This window comes from Salvia hispanica, chromosome 2 (genome assembly GCF_023119035.1).
Source record: "Salvia hispanica cultivar TCC Black 2014 chromosome 2, UniMelb_Shisp_WGS_1.0, whole genome shotgun sequence".
NCBI classification, from domain to species: Eukaryota; Viridiplantae; Streptophyta; class Magnoliopsida; order Lamiales; family Lamiaceae; genus Salvia; species Salvia hispanica.
The window spans coordinates 24,262,713-24,287,586 of record NC_062966.1 but is presented as its reverse complement, the minus strand read 5'-3'; the positions used below and the strand labels follow the sequence as shown (position 1 = coordinate 24,287,586).

General features: G+C 33.8%; 3 protein-coding genes across 5 annotated transcripts; 1 reads left to right on the top strand and 2 right to left on the bottom strand.

Annotated features, from left to right (window-relative positions):
• Positions 1–402: 402 nt before the first annotated feature.
• On the top strand, positions 403–4,152 carry LOC125205326 (probable GTP diphosphokinase RSH2, chloroplastic). Its single transcript, XM_048104187.1, has 6 exons — positions 403–1,438; positions 1,532–1,717; positions 2,437–2,897; positions 3,055–3,213; positions 3,302–3,653; positions 3,723–4,152. The coding sequence occupies exons 1-6, from the start codon at positions 734–736 to the stop codon at positions 4,017–4,019; spliced, it is 2,160 nt and encodes a 719-aa protein (XP_047960144.1). The 5' UTR covers positions 403–733; the 3' UTR covers positions 4,020–4,152.
• Positions 4,153–5,068: 916 nt separating this feature from the next.
• On the bottom strand, positions 5,069–7,243 carry LOC125204642 (transcription initiation factor TFIID subunit 9-like). Of its 3 annotated transcripts, XM_048103350.1 has the most exons (4): positions 6,879–6,949; positions 6,032–6,101; positions 5,654–5,967; positions 5,069–5,540 (listed from the first exon to the last, which is right to left on the bottom strand). In XM_048103350.1, exons 3-4 carry the CDS (start codon positions 5,912–5,914, stop codon positions 5,277–5,279), a joined length of 525 nt encoding a protein of 174 aa, XP_047959307.1. In that variant the 5' UTR covers positions 5,915–5,967; positions 6,032–6,101; positions 6,879–6,949; the 3' UTR covers positions 5,069–5,276. The 3 variants fall into 3 exon arrangements, with proteins under 3 accessions (XP_047959307.1, XP_047959305.1, XP_047959306.1); XM_048103348.1 differs by lacking the exon at positions 6,032–6,101 and having other exon boundaries at positions 6,879–7,243; XM_048103349.1 differs by lacking the exon at positions 6,032–6,101 and having other exon boundaries at positions 5,654–5,981; positions 6,879–7,237.
• A 12,937-nt stretch (positions 7,244–20,180) lies between these two features.
• Positions 20,181–21,346, bottom strand: LOC125206549 (two-component response regulator ARR14-like). The gene is made up of 3 exons (XM_048105796.1): positions 20,983–21,346; positions 20,800–20,876; positions 20,181–20,588 (listed from the first exon to the last, which is right to left on the bottom strand). Exons 1-3 carry the CDS (start codon positions 21,344–21,346, stop codon positions 20,181–20,183), a joined length of 849 nt encoding a protein of 282 aa, XP_047961753.1.
• Between the last annotated feature and the right edge of the window lie 3,528 nt (positions 21,347–24,874).

Genomic DNA, 24,874 nt, shown 5'->3' with positions numbered 1-24,874 from the left:
AAATAAACACACAACTCTATAATCTGAAAACAATCTGAATAAAATACACAATTGCTCTATTATGTTGGAGAATCACTCTTTTCGTGACTGGTTATCTCGATTACACAATTGTTCGATTATGTCACAACAATATAATCTTCACTACATCTCAATAAATTTTTCAAAAATCGCATCTATTAATATATTATGATAATCATTTGATAAAATATGCCTAATTTGACATTTATATTCCTTGCTTTTCTCCTCAAACCACATCCATTGAACTTGGACGGTTGGAACCATTAAACACAAAAACAAAAATCCAATTCCACAATTTTCAACACTGCAGAAGGGTATATTCGTCTTTTCAACTCACACGGTCACCAATCTTCAAACGAAGCATATTCACAGAAACCAGAAAGAAAGGAACAAATATCAGAGTAGAAGAATATAGAACTCTCTCTCTCTCCCAATTCGTCTTCTCAAACTCCAATTCATTGACTTTCTCATTTCCACCTCTCAATCGATTGTTGAAAATTCACACACTCATCTGTGTATATATATAATTCTGTACAGTTTCTGTATTTACCCCAAAAAAAGTTCCACATACCACACTCCTTTCTTTTCCCTTGAATTGCACAATTTAGCTGGGATCAGAAAGTTTTGGCCGTGAATTTGTGTAATTGCTTCGATTAATCGTCTCCGGGGGTGCTGAATTGGTCAATTTTCGGTGAAAAATCCAGAAATCGAATTTATGGCGGTTTCGACCATAGCGCTATACTCGAGCCCGCCGAGCAGCGTATGCTCCGCCTCGCACCAGATCAGCTCCCACGCGTCGTACGATTTGGATGTGAACGCCCGGTCAGCGTCATCGGCGTCGGCATCGCCGTCGCAGAAGCCGTTAATTGGTGGCCTATCGTGCCTGTTTGCGTCGCCGGCGATCAAATCCGCGAGTTATTCATCCGGAGCGGAGGATTTGGGTGCTCTGTGGCATGACAAGGCCGAGGAATTGGGGTCCTCGTATCGGTACTCGTCGCTGAGCTCGTCTATGAAGCGAGATCAGGCGCACCAGAGTCCGGTTTCGGTGCTTCAAGGCCTGAATAATTCAATTGGATCGGGCTCCCGGAGCCCGCCCTTGAGAATTAGCGCTGATTTCAGCTCAATTAGGTCGGGGAGTGGGGGGATGTTCAAAGGTTTCGTGAGGCACGCGTTGGGCTCGTGCGTTGATTACGATTCTTCGCCTTTTGATTTGGATGTGAAGGACTTCGATCTGTCTTCGTCGTCGAATGCTTTGCCGGGCGATGAGCTTCATTTTAACATGGATGAGAATTTCACGGCAATGGATTTGCCGGCGTATGCTAAGGGCTTGCTTTCGGATGCGCAGTCGAAGAATTCGATTTTTAGGGATGATTTTGTTGTTAAGGCCTTTTATGAAGCAGAGAAGGCTCATAGAGGCCAGGTATTTAGCTTATGTTTTTGAAATGTTTTTGGATTTCATGAAAAAATGAGATGATTGTGGGATTAACTATGCTGATGCTTTTGTTGTGTGTAGAAACGGTCAAGTGGACATCCTTATTTGCAGCATTGCGCGGAAACGGCAGTTCTGCTGGCGGATATAGGCGCAAGTTCTACAGTTGTTGCTGCGGGGCTTTTGCACGATGCTGTTGATGATTCATTTCTCACTTTCGATCATATATCGAGTTCTTTTGGGGCTGGAGTTGGTGATTTAGTAGAGGGGGTAAGCGAAAGATTGATCTTTATTCTGTTTCCTTGTATTTTTATATGAAGTTTTAGTCATGAGGTTAATGTACTATGTGGTATGAGTTCATGTTTAGAGGTGTCGGTGATGATGGAGTTGGTGAATTAGTAAAGGGGGTAATCGAAAATTTGATCTTTATTCCTTCTCCTTATATATGTATATGAAGTTTTAGTCTTGAGGTTAATGTAACTATGTGGTCCTTTTTCCTCTTATAAGTTCATGTTTAGAGGTGTAGGTGATGATGGTGATGATGGGGTTAGTGATTTAGTAGGGGTGATCAAAAGTTTGATCTTGATTATGTTTCCTTACATTTTTATTAAGTGTTAGTCTCGAGGTCAATGTAATGTGGCTATCATCCCTCATATGAGTTCATGTTTGAGGTGTGTGTGATGTGGAGTTGGTGATTTTGTAGACGGGGTGAATGAGAAGTTGATCTTTATTCTGTTTCTTACATATCGTAGTCCCTTGTATGAGTTCATGTTTAGAGGTGTAGGCGATGGACGAAGTAGATCTGCTAATTTTAACATGGTGAATGATGTGGTTGGGTTTTAGAATGTTGAAATATGTTATTATGATTCCTTTTTAGGGTTTGAAAGAGGGAATTCCCCAATAAATCAAGACAGATTTATTTAAAAACTGCTTCTTTAAACTTGTTCTGTATGTGTTGCAGATATATTGAACTTGATTTTCTGTGACAGGTATCTAAGTTGAGCCAGCTGAGCAAGCTTGCACGGGAGAACAACACTGCCTGCAAAACTGTCGAGGCAGATCGATTGCACACCATGTTCCTCGCGATGGCAGATGCGAGAGCTGTTCTGATAAAGCTTGCTGATCGCTTGCACAATATGTTGACCTTGGATGCATTGCCCCTGATCAAACAGCAAAGATTTGCTAAGGAAACTTTGGAAATATTTGTTCCTCTTGCCAATAGATTAGGCATCTCAACTTGGAAGGAGCAGCTAGAAAATCTCTGTTTCACATATCTTTATCCGGACCATCATCAAGAGCTGTCCTCCAAGATTCTTAAGTCCTTCGATGAGGCTGCCATTACTTCTTCTCTGGAGAAGTTGGAGGAAGCGCTGAAGGATGCAGGGATTCCATACCACTGTGCTTCAGGCCGGCATAAGAGCTTGTACAGCATCTACTCCAAAATGTCGAAGTATGTATGACTTACCTTTTCTTTTTACTTCCTACACTCATATCTAGATGTGTATGTTAATATTACCGTAGAGTGTTTTAGCGACCATCGGTGGTGTTTTTGTGCAACTTTGTGGTGTAAATATTGTTCTGACCCGATAAAATTCTTCCTCCTACAGGAAGAAGCTGAATATGGATGAAATTCATGATATTCATGGATTGCGATTAATTGTTGAATCTGAAGAAGACTGCTATAAAGCTCTAAGTGTTGTCAAGCAGTTGTGGCGCGAAGTCCCTGACAGGTTCAAGGACTACATTGCTCGTCCCAAGTGTAATGGGTATGTCAACAACTCTAGGGTCGAAAATGTTGTTCTATCAGGTCATATTTATATCACATAGTACGTAAATTTATATTGCACGTTGCAGCTACCAATCTCTACATACAGTGGTCACGGGCACAGATATGGTGCCTCTTGAAGTTCAGATTCGAACAAAAGAGATGCATTTGCAAGCTGAGTATGGATTAGCTGCTCATTGGAGGTACAAAGAAGGAGATGCCCAATATTCTTCCTTTATACTTCAGATGGTTGAATGGGCACGCTGGGTGATGACGTGGCAGTGCGAGGCAATAAGCAAAGACCAAACGTCCGTTGGTTTTGCCGATTCTGTGAAGCCACCTTGCACCTTCCCTACCCATTCTAAAGATTGCACCTTTTCATGGAAACCCCATTGTGACGCTGATGGTCCCATCTTCGTAATCATGATTGAGAACGATAAGGTCCGTTCTTGATGTCATTTCATGTGGGATAATCTTTTGCAACCTTTAACATCATATTTCAACCTGCAGATGTCTGTTCAAGAGTTTCCAGCCAACTCATCAGTAATGGATCTGCTGGAGACAGCCGGTCGAGGCAGTTCTAGGTGGATGTCTTACAGATTTCCCGTTAAGGAGGAACTGAGGCCGCGGCTGAACCACAAGCCCGTCAGCGATCCTTCCTGCAAGCTGAAAATGGGCGACGTGGTGGAACTAACTCCGGCCATACCGGACAAGTCTCTGGTAGAGTACCGGGAAGAAATCCAGCGGATGTACAACAGAGGCGCGACGCCTCTGGCTGCTGGTTCTGTGGCTAGCTTCAGAAGCTGACCCCTCACCTGAACTCATTCTTTGGTAGTCTTACATTTGATAACATAAAAAAAAATTAGGTATTCTTGTACATAAGCATTTGTAAAGAACAGTTGATGTTGTTGTGTTATTATGAAGGGAATTATTTATCCAACTGCAACTGGTGTAAGATTTCCTTTTATTGCATCATATCTTAGTAGTTAGTACACAGATGTACTGAGTTTGACAGCATGAACTGATTTTTAAATTTATTGATCCAATGTTTGTGCCTAAACACTTAACACAATTTAGGAAGAAAATTGTCATCTTTCTATGTTGAATCGTTACGTTTTATGAATAACATTCATCCGTTCTATTCAAAGTGAATAAGTTCTTTTAAAATTTTGTAGTGTTGATTGTAATAGAGCTTTTAAAATTTTGTAGTGTTGATTGTAACAGAGAGTGATATTTCTATTTTTTGATATATGCAATTTTAAATGACACAATCCAAAAAAAAACCGTATCACATTACGTGGGAACTACTATAAAATTAACTAATTCTAAATATTGAAATCTTTTCAACTCTATATATCATTCTAAATGTGAATTACACAATCCAATAATATTAATTTCACCATTCATGTCATTTAGAACTTTATTTATTTATTTTGGACGTAGGTAGTAACTATTATTTAGAATAACAATCATTTTTACTAATATTTATTTAACACATTTACTTTTACTATAAGAATAACTTTTATTTATAATATTAATACTAATATTTAACGAAATAGAATACGTACCAGATCGTATGCAGTCTGATATGTTATGTCTTGGATTGTTATTCTTTTAAATAAACTAACTTATTTACATTGAAACAATTATTTTTTTACTAATTAATCATTTTTAATTATAAGAAATGAGACTTTTTATTTGAGACAGATTGGCTTTTATTTATTGGAATAGTGTTTATTTATAATAAGAGTCACTTTTAAGGAGTTTATGACTTATGAGTAGGTCATATAACACATCTTAATAAGAGAGTGACAATTAACATTTACATTACTTTTCAATCTGGTCAAACATGGCTATTACTACAAAACACCACCAAGCAATTTCTATTTCCTTATTGAGAGGCCCAAAACAATAACACTATAACAGATTGTTATAAGGCATTTACATTGCCAAAAATGGTAGAAATAGGAGCAAAGTGGCATTTTCAGAGACAAGAACAAGCTGAAGATCCTATGCAAGCAAAAAAAATCAAATCTTAATGCATAAAGAATCACTGACCTTACATCATTTTGTGTCTTTAGCTCCAAGCGAGAACGATACACGCTGCGAAGGGTCTTGTGGGAGATCGCTCTGATCATGATTCTGACCGGGGTTCAATCCAGCAGGCTCTTCGTCATCCTCAGTTTCTTCCCTTTGCCTCTTAGGCACAGCAAGTTGATAATTGGGGTGTATAAGGATATCTTGATCTGGAGGGAGAGGGATCCCACACCCCGATATTGATTTTGGCAACGGGACCTTGTTTCTGCTCCGAGCCAACTCCAAGAGCACCTAGTGAGAAGAAGCAATGCCATCAGTTTTAGCAAATCCCTTTGCAGAGTTTTCTATAAAAGGATCATCATAGTTGAACAAGAACAGTTTAAAAAGTAGGTAAGATTGATTACCTCTCGTGGTGGAGGCTGCGAGAAGCTAAAATTGACTTTAGACTGAATGGCAAGCTTAATATCATCAGAATCAATCACAGATTTCTCAGCATGTTCTGAATACATTTGAGCATCGGTCAGCACGTCTGCAACGTACTGATACCATAGCTCCAAGAACTGGTGCACAACTTGGGGTTCATAATCGTCAATGCTCATTGATCTCAGCAACTCCTTTACAATCTTTCCATCCCTCGGCATATCCTCTTCTCCACCCTCAGCCATTTTCCAGATACTGGCTTGCAACCAACTTATTTCACTTCTTTTCTGAGTGATATCTATACCAAAAAAACTATAAGATCGATCTAGAGGTTTAGCAAAACTTTCATGAGAGTTCCGTACCAGATAAACACGAACAAAGCTATACAAACTGGACCATCCAAAAGAAAGAGAAAGAGAACAAATGCGAATCCTGAAGCCACAATCCAATATTCCACTTAAGTGTAGTAGAATCCAAAACTTTTTAACTAGTTCAACAATACAGGCTGAAGTTTTGTATAATCTGTTTTCAACATGTTTTCCAATCTCATTTGAGCAATCCATCATACAATTACAAGATCTTTCATTATACACCTGATAAGCACTTGTAACACGAAGCAAGTGTTTGATAGAATACAAGACAATTATCTCAAGCTGCAGATCCAATATGCCAATTCTTCAACAAATCATGAATAAACTATGTTGCTATAAATCTAAACATTACGAAGAACAACAAAAAGTTCACACAGCGCAACTCCAATCACTTATTTCATCTAACAAAGCAAACTTCACACCTCGAAATTCACATCAACAGATGAAAACATCATGACCATTAAAATGACTCCATTATAATTAACAGCTTAGTTTAACCCCTGCACCTGAAAATCTAATAGAAAAGGTAAAACATCCAATTTAAATGACTGTTTCACCTAAATCGCAGCATCGTAAAAAGTGATCACCTCCAACACTACGAGACATTTTTCAGAGCCAGTTGAATTGATAAAGTTATAATACTTCTGCTTATGCAATCAATCCTTCAATCATTTCATAAGCGCGGAAGTGAGTATCATAAAACGCATAGATTTATTGAATTGAATGCTTTTGGAGCTAATCAATCGACGACTCAACGTAACCGCCATCACTAATCACATAACACAATCAGGCTTCAAATGTGGAATATATAAACATACATATTGCGAATTTTTCTTACTTGGCCGGAAATCGGCGATCTGAGCTGCCACCGGAACTCCAGACGCCGCGAGATGCTGCCAAACGCCGTCGGCCACCGCAATGATTATAGAGGAATCTGTTGCAAGTGATATACATATACATGTAGATATACGTGTGATTGTATGTATATGCTTATTTTTGGGTTTCAAGTGTAATTTGATGTGGGCCATTTTTGGCCCATTTAAAATCTGGACTAAGTGGAAGGCCCAATATTCTGGGCTTATTTTGATACATGAAGCCTCTTTTAGTGTGTGTACGTTTTACTCTCTCCGTTCTATAGTAATAGAGTTATTTTGCCATTTTAGTACGTTCCATAATAATAGAGTCATTTCTCTTTTTAGTAAAGTCAACACATTTTTTCACACCTACTTTACTCTCTCTTACTTTTTTTCTCTCTCCATCTCTCTGCCTTTTTCATTTTTCACTTTATTCTCCCTTTACTTAACTCACCTAACACAATTTTTCTTAATCTCCGTGCCGAAAAGAAACGCCTCCATTACTATGGAACGGAGGGAGTAGTTAGAAGGAGTACTTTATTATTCAAAAGTATTAATAATAATTTCTCATTTATCTTTTTTTATCAGGTTACTTTCACATTGTAATAGCATTATACTATTTATGTTCGTCATTAGGAGTCACATTTCTTTTTGGTATGAATTTTAAAAATTATTAAAAAAAGTATATAAGAAAAAGTTATTGAAATATGAGTCGTACTTCTATATATTAGTTTTAAATAAAATATGAGTGAAAGGAATTAGGAGAATGTGTGGCCTACTTCCATTTATTGTAAAATAAATCAGATCTCTTATTTGCAGACATACTAAAATGAAAAAAATAGAGTTCTAACTGCGGACAGAGGAGTGCATTCGAATTATCCTTATTAACCTTGATTAAGGATCATCAACCAATTCTTAATTATTTGTTATTAGTCATGGTTAAAATTTAATAAAAAAAATTCAAAATATTTAGATGTAGAGTATAGACCACAATTCCTTAGATCAATAAACATAATTATTACACCCACACCACAAATTGTAACCACCAAACTACTTCGATTCCAAATAGAAAAACTTCAATCATTTCAATTTTGTTTTTGAAAAGGAGAAAAAAGCGGTAATATCTATACCTAAATATTAATCCGAATTGATGTGAATCTCAATGACCAAGAATTGATAATTGACATGGTAAGTAACTCTAGAATACACAGAATCTCACAGAAGGGGGCCCTATTCACCTCTTTGAGCTTCTATTGAATCGAGAAATAAAATAGGCATGAATCTATCTGATTCAGAAGGGAAGAACTTGCATCAGTATCTCAATTCAAACATGGAAATTTTCATCTCCACAAAAACTGTTGTACAGATTGCTGCCACGTAAGCACAAAAACGAGCAAGATCAAAATCCCAGCTAGCCCTAAACTGGAGCCTCCGATTCCAAAAATGGAATCGGAATCTCCAGATTCCAGTCCACCGCTTCTTTCCAACGAAGAAGAGGAAGAAGAAGCGGTGGACTTGATGGCGACGATCAGCCCCGCCACCACCGCCGGCAGCACCAAGCCGCTCGAGCTCCACCGGGACTCGAGGCGGCTGTCCACGTATAGCGGCGAGAGCACGATCGCCGACACCAGCGCCATCGCCACCGCGGCCGCCCTCGGCGCGTGCGGATTACGCGTGTAGCTTTCCATTGCTACTAAGCCTAGTTTTCTTGTTATTGGGATATATAGTAAAGGTATTATAACAAGAAAAGCTAGGTTGAGTGGTGATGGATTATGGCTTGAGAGAGAGAGAGAGGGAGATTTATAGGAAGGAAAGAGAGAGGAAGATAAGGTGGTGAAGGAATGTGTGTGGAAGATTGAATTTGAAGTGGGAAAAGAGCCGTCCAAAAAGGGGAGAGAATTGATAATTGAGGTGAAAAAGGTGTAAAAGTTCAAAGTAAGGTATACATATGCTGCTTTTGTGTGTATGAGTGGATTTTCAAAGTATCATGCCTTGGAATGGGTGATGTTTCACTAAAGGGATATTGCTGTCGCTAAAATTAAATAAAAAAAATTAATAAAATATAAATTCTATTTTTATAATTTAATAATAAAATATAGGTAAAAATAAATTAGTAGAATGTGACATCCACTATTAAAAATGGTAAAAGTACAGGATATACTTTATGAGACGCACAAAAATAGAAATAAGCAATAAGCTTTCTAAGACAGATTATATCCCAACTTTATTTTTATGAGACATTCACCACTATTTTCAATTTGAGAAACAACCCACAATCACGAACAAACAATCAAGAATGTAAAGCAATTAAGAATTATTATCTCTAAGTGAACCGACTCCTTAAACAATACAATTATGGATACATAATCGAATTTGAATGCTTACCTAGCTCTAAAACACACATCACGGATTAGTATAAAAATCAATATCATCAATTGATGATAGGTGCATGTGGTCCATGTCTAGAGCAATATTATTTTCTGGATGAGGAAGGAATGCTCCATTTTGCTGATGATATGTGGTTTGGTTAGCCATCCCTGTTTCAGTAACCTTAGCCTCCATTTCACTTCTCGATCCGTGATCGTAGGCTCGGTCCTCTGATTTTTCCTTCTTTATTAGGGGCATGGACCCGAACCTCCTCGGCTTGTGGCTAGTCCCCTCGCCATTGGGCGACTTGGGATTGCCCCCGGGGGTTGATTTTCGCTCTTCGGGGGATCGCCAGTTCTCATTACGACATTTCTAAACCATGATTTTGAAAATGTTAAGATTTTCTCAATATGGTTAATTGAGAAATCATGAATCATGAATCATTTATACAGTTAATTGCTTATAAATTCACGAAGTTTGGTAAAATTCTTATTTGTTCCGCATCTTTCAAATCTGAATGATAAATCAAGAAACTTCAATAAGTTCTCAATTGTCCCAAAATAACTTTTTTGAATGCAAATTCGATGCTGCATGTAAAATTTTAGTATTGTCAATGAATACTGACGTAAATGTATAATAATGTAATAACATGGACGACTAAATATCTTATTTTGAGCTTAAGAAACTAAAACTAATAGCACAAATGGTTAAATGGGACAATTGAAACTTTTTGAAACTTCATGTTTGTTATTCCAAATTTAAAAGAAGCGAGACAAACCAGAATTCAATCAAATTTCATGTTTTAATAGGAAATTAACCCTATGTTATAAGTTGTTGAAAAAACAAACCTGAAGATGACTTGCCACTTGCATTCTTGTTAGTCCAGGCACGTTCATCTTCTCCAATATCTCCTTTGGAAAGCAACCTATTACATCAAAATTGAAGCAATTATTAAATAAATGTTTGCCAGTTTCAAAAAAAGTATCAAAATTTTACATCTATGTGTCTACATTATAGTAGAAAAAAATCTTACTTCCTTCCCCTAGTTGTTCCACAGCATCCAAGAACTTCTCGTGTAGCTCTTGAGTCCACTCGGTATACATCTTTCTCTTAACTCTTCTTTGGCTCACCATACTATTATTGATTTTGTATTCCTCTTCGATATATTTTTCGTTATAGTAATCGTTCTTTTTACGCTTCCCACTATCCATCGCGGAAAAGTTGTTAGGGTTTTCCATGCTCCCAAATTCGACACCACATTGAGGCGTAATGTAGCTGGCCGCCATCAGCCTTTCGCGCTCTCTCAGCACGTGCACGGTCTCCCTCGCCACGTGCTGCCATAGGTATCTTAGCATCTCGGGGCTCGTTGGCCTCTTGATGTAGAGAAACGCCCCATTCTCAATCACCCTCGCAGCCATGCTCAAGTCGTCATCGCCCGACATCACTATATGTGTACAAGATGAAATTTAAATTACTACAAACATACTTAGTGAAAATAAATATTGAAATAATTAAAAGGGTCCAAAATTAGAGAAAAATAGCTTACAAATTGTTGGTATTTCCATGCTTACTGCTAGTTGAAGAAGCTTGAATACATCAGGAGAAGTGATATTTGCTATGATCAAATCGATTTTCGACTTTCCATTTTGTAACATTGACATAGCAGCACCAGCAAATGGAACACGAGTAACTAATATACCAAAAAAAAAAGGAATAAACTCAATTAAAAAGAAGAAGAGATATTTCATCTATTGAGAATATTTAGAGATAATAATAGAAAATGTAATGTTTATGAGTTTTACTACATAGATAAGTTTCACAAATATGCATACATATATTTTTGCAGGTGAAATACAAGTTGATTTGTGGAAAACTATTAATTTGATTATTCATTATATATCTAAAAATTAAGACATTTCAGTTGATCTTTCTTTCTTTCAATTTTTTTTTGTCTAATTATATAGGGAGTGGCAGTTTATGTTTGGTCTATATATGTGATGCCCTAAAAACTCAGTTTCTAGATGAAAACATTGAATAAATAAATGGGATTCCATAAAAGCTCATTTTTCAAACTCAGTCGCCTTTACTACACCTTAGTTACTAGCATCATTCGTATTTCACACTCAATCATTGACTACATTTAATTAGATAATTGAATGACATGATAAAACAATAGTCAAAGCAAAACTAGGACAGTCAAGACACATTTATACTTTTTTTTTTGGGTGAAATAATAGATCACATATGTGAATATATCGACAGAACTTTTTCATAAGTTGATTAAAACATCTAAAAGTATATACAATAACAAAGGGTCCTATAGTATACTCTCACTAATGTAAGCAAAAAAGATTAACGATTTTTCACATAGAGTTCTAATAAATTGAGAAAACATAAACATGAAATATATATTAGTAATAACTCTTCAATCCAAAACAAGAACAAAAAAGAAAAAAATGCACTTCCCCAAATTAAGAATCTACTCATGATAGTTGTAAGTGTGTGTTTCATAACTGAAGTAGTGAGACTAAGAGAATTCAAAAGTGGGTTTCAATTACTGAAGGCTAAATCGTACCGAAAATACCTAAGATTCAATTGATATGAGATTACTCGAGATTAAAAAAATAATCTTGTTTTATAGGGATCTATCCACACAACCGAATAATATGTGTGAATTATAAAAAGCAAATTTTGTTATAAGTAAAAGGATAAGACTCATAAACCAAGACCAATCATACACAAACATTATCCCGAGATTATGAATCGGGTTGTATCCACACAATCGAATCTATGTGTGAATTAAAAAGAGCAAGAAAAATATATCTACCTCTGTACTGGCATGTTTCCATCAGACTTATGGTGTTTGAACAATCCCAATCATGATCCACAAATAGAACATGAAGTTCTTGCATAACTGAGAGATATGAAGTCATTTCAAATTAGGGTTTTTGCACTTGATTTGATGCAACAAAATCTACAAAGAGGCACAAAAAATGTGTTAATAAGTTGATATAGAAAAAAAAAGTGAAAAAATAAGAAACTTATGCTAGAAAATAAAATAAACACAAACCAGAAAGACCTCAAAAGAATTGAGGTCGATTTTATTTTTTGTACAAATTGAAAGTTTGGGTATAATGCCTAGTATTTATAGTTTGTTGTGGATTTCAAATAACTGATTAAATTTGTTTAATTAATTTTAGGTTTTTTAGTATAGTTATTACTTCTTTTTTTTCATTTGTAAAAGTTCCATTTCTTCTCACAAGGCACTTGAACAATATGTATATTAAATATGTTTATTAACTATCATATTTAATAATAAAATAATAGTTTTGATTTTTGTTATGCTATTTATTACACCGGCCATGAAGAAGTCAAACCCATGTATGTTAAAAAACTCAATTTTTCTTATCTTTTCACGCGTCTGCTTTTAATAAAACGTTGTTTTTTAGGGGTAAATGCTATATAATTATACTTACCTTTATATAATAGGAGTAGTAAATTTTATTTTATATAGTTACCCTTTAATGCAACAATTTAGCTTACCTATTTCACGATATTAGACTATTAGTCGCATTTTTTTTTCAACTTTCCTTGTAAAACATGAGACCTTCAAACTAAATTAATTACTGTAATTCTGTTACCAATTACCAAATTTTAATTAAAAAAGATCCAAGTCAAGGACCGGTGCTTTGAGCTATATGAAAAAGTGATAATTTTCTTACAAATTTTAAACTCTCGAGATGGATTTTAAAGCTGGTGTGCAAAATAAGAATTTGACGAAAGTTTGAAAATTTAAAGACAAATACCCCGAGAAAGGTCCATTTTTTTGTAGTGAATGTGATTGCAATGTCCAATTTTTCCTATACTATCATGGAATTGTTGTTTATAATATGGAAGATATAAACAGACTAAATCAGACTTAAAGTTCCCAATAATCAGTAGATAACCTCAAAAAGTAATTCTTATACTCATGCAACCAATACATAAAAGGATCTAAATTCATAAAATTGAGAAATGAGAAATACTATGCATGTTTAATTTCTTCCAAATGTAGAGATATCATATATAACCTATGTTTGTTAATTAATTTCTTCCAAATGTAGAGATATCATATATAACTCTTGAAGTTCTTTTACTAATTAATCAACTGATCTTTGAATTCTTGACACAATTCTATGTAAGTGTCTTTAGTTATTTATAGTCTACAAAATAGTGCTAAATAGTTATATCTCTTTGATTTCTTTTAAAATAATACTCTGCCTATCCCAAGTTATATGAAACTTTTATTTTAGGCAAAAAAAAAACTTTTATTTATTTAACTAATTCTAATCATAACTAATTATAATTATTATTTATTTTAATTGTGAAGACGAGCTAGCGCACTATTCACACACGAGTTATTCCAAGGTTTTTTTTTCTAATAAAATAGGAGAAATAAAAGACTTAATTCGTATAAAAAGATGAAATGTATGTTCCAATTAAGAATATGTATAGCACTTAATTGTAGACGAATGGGACTATAGTTTATCTCTTCAAATTGCTAAAGCAAAAGTTAGAACTATATTATGATGCTGAAAATTTTAAAACTTGATTATATAAAAGGGTAACTGAAAAAAATACTACTATTAAAGACTACATTTTTGTAATCTCAATAAATATTAGGTTTGATATAATTATTAAAATAAGAAACCAGATTATAAAGTGATTTCTCAAATGTCTCTCTCATGTAGATAGAACAGTTTATACATCACCCTTACCCTTACTTATGACTTCAAAAAATTATAACACGAGTTGATCAATGGATGTGGAAATATATATGATTCGTAGGTATTCCTCGATAACAATTTGAGAAAGTACATTTTTTGGAGTGTACATGAAGGAATATGATACATTGATTATTAGACTGTAAAGGGTAAATTGTAGGACAAACGAATTATTTAATGGAATGTGATTCTTATTTATGAGGTAGAGTAAATGAAACTTGAAACAGATAATGAATTAATTATTGGGGATGATATGAAATAAATGAAACAACTCAACAAGGGCCACTAATTCTAAGACCAATTACGAAAATAAGCATTTTAGCCCAAATTAGCTAAAATGTTATGAAATTTGCTCAAATTTTGATTTGTTCTCCACCATTAAGGATAAGCTAGAAAAATCATGAAGTTTGAATTTGCTATCAGTTATCCAATAATCAAATCCAGTAATTTCTGAGGAAATGTGAGCTTGGTTACTACAGTGATCGGCAAAAGTTCATTATTTTAGTGTTGAATTTAATTAGATTATTAATTACTTCCTAGTTATATCTCATTAGTCACGATTAATGTACATCGATCCATATATCTTACATATAGTACTTAAAATCAATTCTCATTTTATTAAACCATATATGCACCATAAATACACTCCATAATACTAAAATAAAAAAATGAATTCTTCAAATTTTCATCTCCAAAATAAAAATAACAATTAACAAGAAACCCTAGGTTTAATTAGTGGTGATATGTAGGAGAGAGAGGCTGGTCATAATGTAATTGCACGACTTTATTTTTATTAGAAACTTTTCCTAATTTTTTTTATTGAGAAATAGTAACAAGAAATAGAGAATATGTAAGCAATAAAAAATGATTATCTTTATGTGGATGGACTCCTTAAAATACAATTATGGATACATAATTGAAGAATGTTTGGTTACTTATAGAGTTAGTAGCTCTAATACACACATCAAAAAGTAGTGAAAAGTTTATCAACAATTAGTGATGGTGATAGGCCCATGTGGTCTAGAGAGTGTGTGTCTTGTTCAATACTTTCTGGAGGGGGGAAGAGGCTTAATGCTTCATATTCCAGATATTGATGATATGTGTGCTGGTTAGCCTCCATTTCATTTCTCGGTCCATGATCGTCGACCTGTTCTTTTGAATTGGCCTTCACTATTTCGGGCATGGACCCGAACTCACCATCGGATGACTGGTTAGTCAACCCCGTTTCACTAACCTTAGCCTCCATTTCACTTATCGATCCATGATCGCAGACTCGATCTTTTGATTTTTCCTTCATTAATCGCGGCATGGCCCCATACCGCCTCGGCTTGTAGCTGGACCCCTCGCCATCGGATGACTTGGGATTGAACCGGGTTGATTTTCGGTCTTTGGGGGATCTCCATTCCCCACGACGCCATTTCTAAAAATTGATTTTGAAAATATTAGGGTTTTCTCATTATACTCTCAACATAATATACCTCAAGTTAAAAACCACAAATGTTGAAAACATAGATTTTAGTAAAAGAAGAAAGAAAAGGTAATTTTTATACTAAAATAAAAATGTACGACTACTATGAGAGAAAATGAATTTCAAAAACCAAGAGGAACAAGTAGGCTATAATGACAAATGATATAAATAATGGAATTTAGTTAGGCATTAAATATACAATTTAGATAGTAACCTATAAAAAATGAAATGTCTAAATATTTAAGATACTAGTATAACTTATTGAATATATGCATAAGTTGTTGAAAACCAAACCTGAAGATGACTTGCTACTTGCTCTCTTGTTAGTCCAGGCACATCCATCTTTTCCAATATCTCCTTTGGATAGATATCTATTATTTATCAAATTGAAGCAATTACAAAATTAATGTTAGCTAGTTGCAATATATAGTATTCATGTTACAAAATTTTATATCTACAACAACATTAGTGTAGAAAAAACTCTTACTTCCCTTCCCTAGTTGTTCTGCAGCATCCACAAATTTCTTGTGTAGCTCGTCAGTCCACAGGATATACATCTTTCTCTTTACCTTTCCTTGGCTCATCGTATTATTATCGAAGTTGTATTCCTTTTCAACATATTTTTTGTTATAGTAATAGTTCATTTTACTCTTCCCTTTATCAATGGCGAACAAGTTGGTGGGGTTTTCAATTTCCCCAAACCCGACGCCACATTGAGCCGTGGCATAGCTGGCTGCCATTGGCCTTTCACGCTCTCTCAGCACGCGCATGGTCTCCCTCGCCACGTGCTGCCATAGGTATTTTAGCATATCGGGGTTCGTTGGCCTCTTGATGTAGAGAAACGCCCCGTTCTCAATCGCCCACGCTCCCGTGCTCGTGATGTCATCATCGTTCGACATCACTAGAGGTGTACAATATGAAATATTAAATTGCATACATGCATATACTTGGTGAAAATAAATATTGAAATCATTAAAAGGGTCCAAAAATTAGAGAAAATTAATATTCTTACAAATTGTTGGTATTCCCTTGCTTACTGCTAGTTGAAGAAGCTTTAACACGTCAAGTGAGGTGATATTTGCTATGATGAAATCTATTTTTGTGTTTCCATTTGATAACATTGAGATAGCAGCGCCAGCATGTTGGACAGGGGTAACTAATAATATTCCAAAAAAAAAAATAATAAATAAAAAAGAAGAAGATAAAATTTACTTATTGAAAATATTTAGAAATTATAAAAAGAAAATGTAACGTTTAGTGGTCAAATACATAATTATAGATAGAATTAAGCTTATGAAATATACATATATAGATTTTTGTAGGTGAAATACAAGATTATTCATGGAAACTACAAATTAAAATAAACATTATATATCTAAAATTTATGACATGTTTGGATATTTCTTTCATTTATTATGTAAATACTTATGTTATAATGTTTGGGCTCGCGCTAAAGGCAAAACACCCCTTTAATTGAGAACAACTCTAGATCGGTCTTTTTTTTTTTTCAGGTGTGTTTTCCCGACTTTACCCTTGTACAATGCAATCCGGATTCCATGAATTTTTGACCAACCTGATTAAGATCCTAAAGATGAGATTGGTTATACTATATTATTACTCTGAGGGTGAAGAACACTAGTGTTTCCCTATATACATGTTTTTTCGGATCTATACATGTGATGCCATAAAAACTTATTTTCAAGATGAAAACATTTAATGAGTGAATAAATAAATGTGATGCCATAAAAGCTTATTTTTCATACACAATAATTTACTACTCCATATGTTAGTTACTAATGTTTGTTTTTCAAATTCAATCATTGACTGAATGTTGACAATTGAAGAAGATGAGTAATCATTAGTCAAACCCAAACTAGGACAGTCATTTATAGTACTATACATATGAATATCGATACAACTTATACATAAATTTATTGAAACATCAAAAGTATATCTACCTCTATAGTGGCATGCTTCAATCAGGCTTGTGGTGGTTAAACAATTCCATTCATGGTCCACAAATAGAACATGAAGTTCACGCATAACCGAAATATATGAATTCATTTCGAATCAGTGTTTCAAAATCTGAAAAAAGGCACAAAAATGTATCATTAGAGTTTGAATAATTTGATATTGAAATAAAAAGTGAAAAAGGCAAGAAACTTATGTATTAAGACCTCAAGAGAACCGAGTTCTATTTTTCTTTTACAAATAAAAAGTATGGATATGTACAAGGTGGTATTTATAGTGTGTTGTGGATTTCAAATAACCGATTATAATAGTTTAATCAATAGTAGTAGTATTGTTCAATTAATAATATTGTGTGTTTTTGAAAAGTTATTTTCTCATTTTCACACGGCTGCTTTTAATAAAATATTGTTTTTTTGAGGTAAATGCTAGTACATGATTACTTACCATTATACAATACTCACTTTTATTGTATATAGTTACCCTCTAATGCAACAATTTTTGCATACCTATTTCACGATATTATTAGCAAAATTTTTTATAAACTTTCCTTGTAAAACGATAATTTGCATAATATTTCATCAATCTATAGTTTTGCTTCTCACCTTAAAAATCCGTAGGTTACCAAACCACTCCCTCCGTCCCGTTTTAGCAGTCCCATTGACTTTTCTGCCCTCATTTTGTAAAAATGATAAAAATTAGTTAAAGAGGAAAAATGGTAAATTAAGAGAGAGAATAATATAGATAAGACTCTTCTCTATATTATTCTCTCTCTTAATTTAACAATTTTCCTCTTTAACTATTTTTTTATCATTTTTACAAAATGAGGGCAAAAAAGTCAATGAGACTGCTAAAACGGGACGGAGGGAGTATTAATTTGTTACAATTTTCCACAAAATCAATATTTCTGTGACATAGCTTGATTACTTATTCCGTAACATTACCGGCCATCAACCAAAATTATGTTATGTTTAATGCAACGAAATAATATGTATCATACCAAATTAAAAAATTTCATTTGTTTTTTTATGGTTTAATATACAAAACTAGAATTTGATAAAATTTATAGACAAATACCACTTAAAAATTTCCTAACATTTTGGGAGTATTTGTGACTGCAATGTTCAATTTTACATATACAATCATGTATTTGTTGTTTAGAACTCTAATTATAATATGGAATATATAGATTTAAAGTTCAAAGGATCAGTTGATAACCTCAAAAAGTAATTAGATGCAATCAATTTATAAAAGATGTTTTAAATTCATAAAATTGAGAAAAACATCTATGCATGTTTATTTTCTTCCTAATGTTGCGATATCATACACTCCTAACTCTTGAGGTTTTCTTACTAATTAATCAATTGTTGTTTGAATTCTCGACACAATTATATATGAGTGTCGTTATGTCGTTAGATTATTTGTAGTCTACAATATAGTGCTAATTAAAATGAAATTTTTTTATCTTCCTTTAAAATAAAACTTCATCTGTCTCAAGTGATATAAAACTTTTAGTTTAGGCACAAAAATAATTACTTATTTTCATATTTATTTAACAAATTCTAATAATTACTAATTTTGTAATTATTATATTTTATTTTAATTATGAAGAAGAGCTAGCGCACCATGCACACCCGCATTCCAAAGTACTACTACTGTTTCCCACTTAAGAACACAAATAGTAACTTAATTTGAGATGAGTAAAATATCTCTTCAAATTGCAAAAACAAATAAAGTTAGAATATGATCTTTTGATGTTGAAAATCTTAAAATTTGGTTATCATTTTTTTTATAAAAAAGGTAACTGAAAAAAAATATTGAAGACTATGTTGTTGTAATATGAAAAGGTAAATCATTGTACATCTCACTGTAATATAATTTTATATTAGGTCGCTATAATTATTGAAATAAGAAACCAAAAGTGATGTCTCAAGTTTTCCAAATAAAATTAGCGATTTTAGAAAAACAAAAGATTAAGATATTTTATCATCAATTTAGGATGCCTTTTTCCGTCCTAAATTATAATTATATTTAAAAAATTTCCAACACAACTATTGTGTCTCTATTTTTGTGTTCTTAAAAGATAAGTTATTTGTAGCGGCAGAAGACTCTTGCTCCTCAGGCCATCCACGTAAATGGGCAAGAGCAAGTGCGTTGGCACCTGTGCCATCTCCATCGCCACCACCCTCGATCGGTGAAGAACTCGGTTGTAGTTTTCTTGTTGTTGTTTTTGATATAGTAAAGTTAGAATTATAGTAAGAAAACCTTGGCTGTGGTGAAGGAAAAACGGAATATTTAGGGTGATGAAGGGGTTTGATATTACTACTAGTACATAGAAATATTTGATTTACCTAAAAAATATACTTATGACAATTATACCTATATTTTAATTAAATCATCTCGAAAAGTAATTGAACATTATATAAGATGATTACTTTATTATTATTCTTTTTAATAGAATTTACAAAGATAATGTAATTCCATGACTTTGTTCTAATCAGATATATCACCTGATTAACTTTCTACTATTTTAATTTCTTCCTTGAAACTTTTCCTTTTTTATTGAGAAATAAAGAATGTACAAGCAATAGAAAAAATTAGATTGACTCCTTCAAGTTTAAACAACACAATTATGGATACATAATTGAAAAATGCTCAATTACTTATTGAGTTACTAGCTCTGATACACACATCAAAGAGTAGTGAAAAGAACAAAATCATCAAATGTTGATTTTTGGGTTAATTAGGAAGGCCTCTAAATTATTGAAGATATCTTCTTGTTCATATGAGGGCTGGTTAGCCATCCCTGTTTCATTAGCCACAGCCTGCATTTCAAATCTCGATCCATGATCATCGACCCGGTCTATTGAATTGGCCTCCATAATTTTGGGCATGGACCCGAACCGACTTGGCTTGTGGCTTGCCCCCTCACCATCGCTTGATTCAGTAACCCTACCCTCCATCTCGCTATTCGATGAATGAATGTGGGCCCGCTCTTTTAATTTGGCCAGCATGGATCGTGGCATGCGCCCAAACCGCCTCCGCTTGTTGCTGGACCTCTTACCATCAGATGACTTGGGATCCGTTTGGGTTGACTCTGGGTCTTCGTCGTCAGCTTGGCGAATTTTCTAAATATAATTTTAGAATATTACGGTTTATACAACCACCAGTTTTTAATAAAGAATAAAATAAAGTTACCTTGTTCCAGTGTATTTATCTAATAGTATAAGAGAGAAAATTAATTTAAAAAAGCAAGCTAAACAAGTAGGCTATATAAAACGAAATGCCTAAATATTGTAGATGTAACTTATTGTAAGTTTAAGTTGCTGAAAAACAAACCTGAAGATGGCTCGCAATTTGCATTCTCTGTAGGCCAGGCACATTCATCTTCTTCGCTATCTCATTTGGAAAGATATCTAAATTGAAGCAATTATTAAATAAATGTTGGCTAGATTCAATAGTATGCAATATTCATGTTTCAAAATATTTTTTTTACTACATTAGTGTTGGAAAAAATCTTACTTCCATCCCCTAATTGATAAATAGCCTCCTCAAATTTCTCGTGTAGCTCTTTAGTCCATTCGGTACACATCTTTCTCTTCACATTTCCTTGGCTCAGCATACTATTATCGAAGCTGTGATCGTTTTCAACGTATTTTTTGTTATAGTAATCGTTTCCTTTACGCTTCCCTTTATCCATACTGAAAAAGTTGTTACAGTTTTCCATTATCAGCCTTTCGCGCTCTCTCATCACGCGCATGGTCTCCCTCGCCACATGCTGCCATAGGTATCTTAGCGTCTCGGGGTTTGCTGGCCTCTCGATGTAGAGAAATGCCCCGTTCTCAATCATAGTCACTGCCATGGTCGGGTTGTCATTGTTCGACATCACTAGATGAGTACAAGATGAAATGTTAGAGAAATAAATAGGTTAAAATTGAAGTAAATGTTGGAATGAAAAGATCCAAATTTGGAGAAAATTAAATAACTTACAAATTGTTGGTATTCCCATGCTTACTCCTAGTTGAAGAAGCTTGAATACATCAGGAGAGGTGACATTTGCTATGATCAAACTGAACTTCGTATTTTCATTTGTTAACGTAAAGATAGCATCGCTAGCAGATGGGAAATGAGAAACTAATGTACCCAAAAAAGATAAATAAAATCAAAAAGAAGAAGATAAATTTAAGTTAATTGAAAATATCTAGGGTTCCAAATACATAATTATAGATAGAGTTAAGCATATCAAATATACATAAATAGATTTTTATAGGTGAAATACAATATTATTTATAGAAACTAAAAAGAGCATGCATATGATAACTAATAACTTTCGGTTCCGTGAATTAAAATTATCAACACAAAGACATACTTATATCAATACAACATGTAGATTTAAATATCAACACAAAGACATAAATTTATCAACACAAGAATATTGATAAATTTATGTCTTTGTGTTGATATTTTTAAAATATAAAATTGAAATTAATTATTAGTTATTACTGTAACTTAGTTAGTAGTATTTTATTACACAGATAATTATATATATCGATAGAACTTATATAAATAATTAAAACATTAAAATTATATTTACCTCTATAATGGCATGCTTCCATCAGGCTTGTGGAGTGTAAATAATTCAATTCATGGTCCACATATAGAATATGAAGTTGATTCGTAAGTACCGAATGATATGAAGTCATTTTGAATTAGAGTTTTTGCACTTAATTTAATGCAACTAATATCTGCAAAGAGGCACGAAAAATGTATGAGTTGATATTGAAATAAAAAGTGAAAAAGACAAGAGAATTATGCAAGAAAATGTATTAAGACCTCAGGAGAACTGAGTTCTATTTTTTTTTTGTACAAATAGAAAGTATGGATACAAGGTGGTATATATCTATAGTGTGTTGTGGATTTCAAATACCTGATTAAAATTGTTTAATTAATTGTGTGATTTTGAGTTTAGTTATTTTCTACTCGTTTTCACACGGCTGCTTTTAATAAAAGTTTTTTGAGGTAAGTGATAGTACATGATTATACTCACGATATTAGTCGCAATTCATTTTTCAACTTTCCTTGTAACGGGATAATTTGCATAAACTTTCATCAAATTATAATTTTGCTTAACAAATTTGAAATCCAACTGTATATAGATGATAGAACTGTTTATTTAATATGATTTTTACAACAAATTAACATTTCAACTTGACATAGCTTACATTATCGGACGTCAACCAAAATCAGGTCATGTCTTTGTAATGAAATAATATTATTTTATACTAAATTAAATAATTTCATTGTTGAAGAATAGTTTAGGCCATGTCAACTCCAAAATTGTAATTAATTGCAAAAATCAGAACAATTTAATAGTTTAATAATTTGTAATTGGATTTCAAAGCTTCAAAGCTGGTGTACAAAACTTGAAAAAGATATTGAAGACCATATTGTTGTAATATGAAAAGGTACGTCGTAATATCTCGACTATAATCGCAGTAAATATTAGGTTGATATGATTATTGTAACATCTCGATTTCCCGAACTCTAATTTTAGAGCCCTAGAATTTATTTTGATGACGTAGAGACGTGAAATATTTATGAATGCATTTATTGCATGAGATGCTATGACCGAGTCGAGTCTAGGGTTTGCGTTGGAAGTTTGAAAAGTCAAACTTGTTTATTATATGATGTGGCATGTGATTTATTAATTTATGAGGTGAATTATTTGTTTAAGGGTGAGTGAGAATATTTGAGGAAATTTCCATAAACACCAGCCACCCTTGAGATTTTCGAACCCCTTGACTTTTGGAGAAGGAATTCTATTTTTTCGGATTTAATTTAATTCTTGGGATATTTATCCAAATTAAATCTAAGACCCAATTATTCCTTATTTTAAAGAGATAAAAATCGCCCCCTTTATTTCTTGGTGATTTTCGAAAATCACCTATTGTGGGAAGAAAAGAATTATTTTATTTAACCCCTTATTTGATTTCTTTTCATACCTAGAATTTAAATATTCTACCAAATCTTTCCATACCTCAAGAGATCTTGCCTTATCTTATATTAGTTATTATTAAAAATCCATGCCTTATTTAAAAGGCATAGGGAACGCCTATTTCCAATCCCAAGTTGGGAGAATCCTTATTTTTATTTTGCTCCGTGATATTTTATTCTACTCCGTAAAATATACCAAAACAAAATCTTGGCTAGTTGGGAGCCATATGTTCCGAAAATTTCATGCTTGATACCCTAGTATATTTTTGTTAATTCTTCTTCCCTACTTCACAATATTTATTTATTTAATTGTGGAGAATAAGATCTTACCAAATATTCTATTTTATTTACCTAAAGATTTTATTGAACTCTATAAATAAGGAGCCAAAAACCTAACCCTAGCCATCACAAATTTTCGCCCCACCCCTTATTTTCGTCCCCCTCTCTTCTCCCCACACTCTCCCATTTTTCTTCTACTTTACTCCAATAATCCTCGATCCTTTGTGAAGAATTGAAGTTTGATCCAAGAATCTTGACGAACCGAGTCTAATACTTAATTTCTATCGTTCGTTTTTCTCTTAAGGTATTTTTATATCCATCCTCTTCGTTCTACTCGATTCCTCTTCTTTCTAACCGATTAATCGGTATTCTTGAACCCTCAAGCATCTTGTTTGAGTGAAGGTGGGATAAAAGGGATATGGAAATTATGTATGCATGTGGTGTGTGGGTGTGCGTGCGTGTGTGCGTGCGTGCGTGTGTGTGCGTGCGTGTTGTGTGTGTGTTGTGTTGTGTGGTGTGTGCTTGTTGGCTAAATACTTTTGTGTGGCTTATGTTGGTGTTAGATCTAGAGTTGAGATGCGAATGGAATTTATATGAAGATCATGACTTAAGTTTGATTAGTGATAATAAGATGAATCGATGGGAAAAGGGAAGAAGGGCGTTGGGACATGCATGAATTAGGAGTTGTATTAAATCTGATTTGTGATATGTGCCTATGTGATTAAAAAGGTGAAACCTCAGTTGTGAAGCCAGATAACAAAGGAAAGAACATTCTTGAAACCTAAGCAGTTGAGGTGAGCTTTACTCTTAAACTCTTTTATGTGCAAATATATGAATGTGGAGAAATAAGGGTGGTTTAACTATTATGCCATGCCTATGTCTGTTTTGTTGTGATATTGTGCGCCTGATGCCTAGTTTGTGAGTTCGCTCCATTGGGCTATAGGGCTATGATATGTTTATACGAATTCGGGTCTGAGTATGGGCCACAAACCCTACCAGGCTGTGTACACGAGGGAATCGGGAGTCGGGAGCCGTCCTTGCTAGTCGGCCGGTCTCGTGGGCGAAAAGTGTGGCCACACTTTCGTCGCACCATGGAATGATTGTGATTATTGAATTGTTGAGGGAAAATGGGGAGTTATTT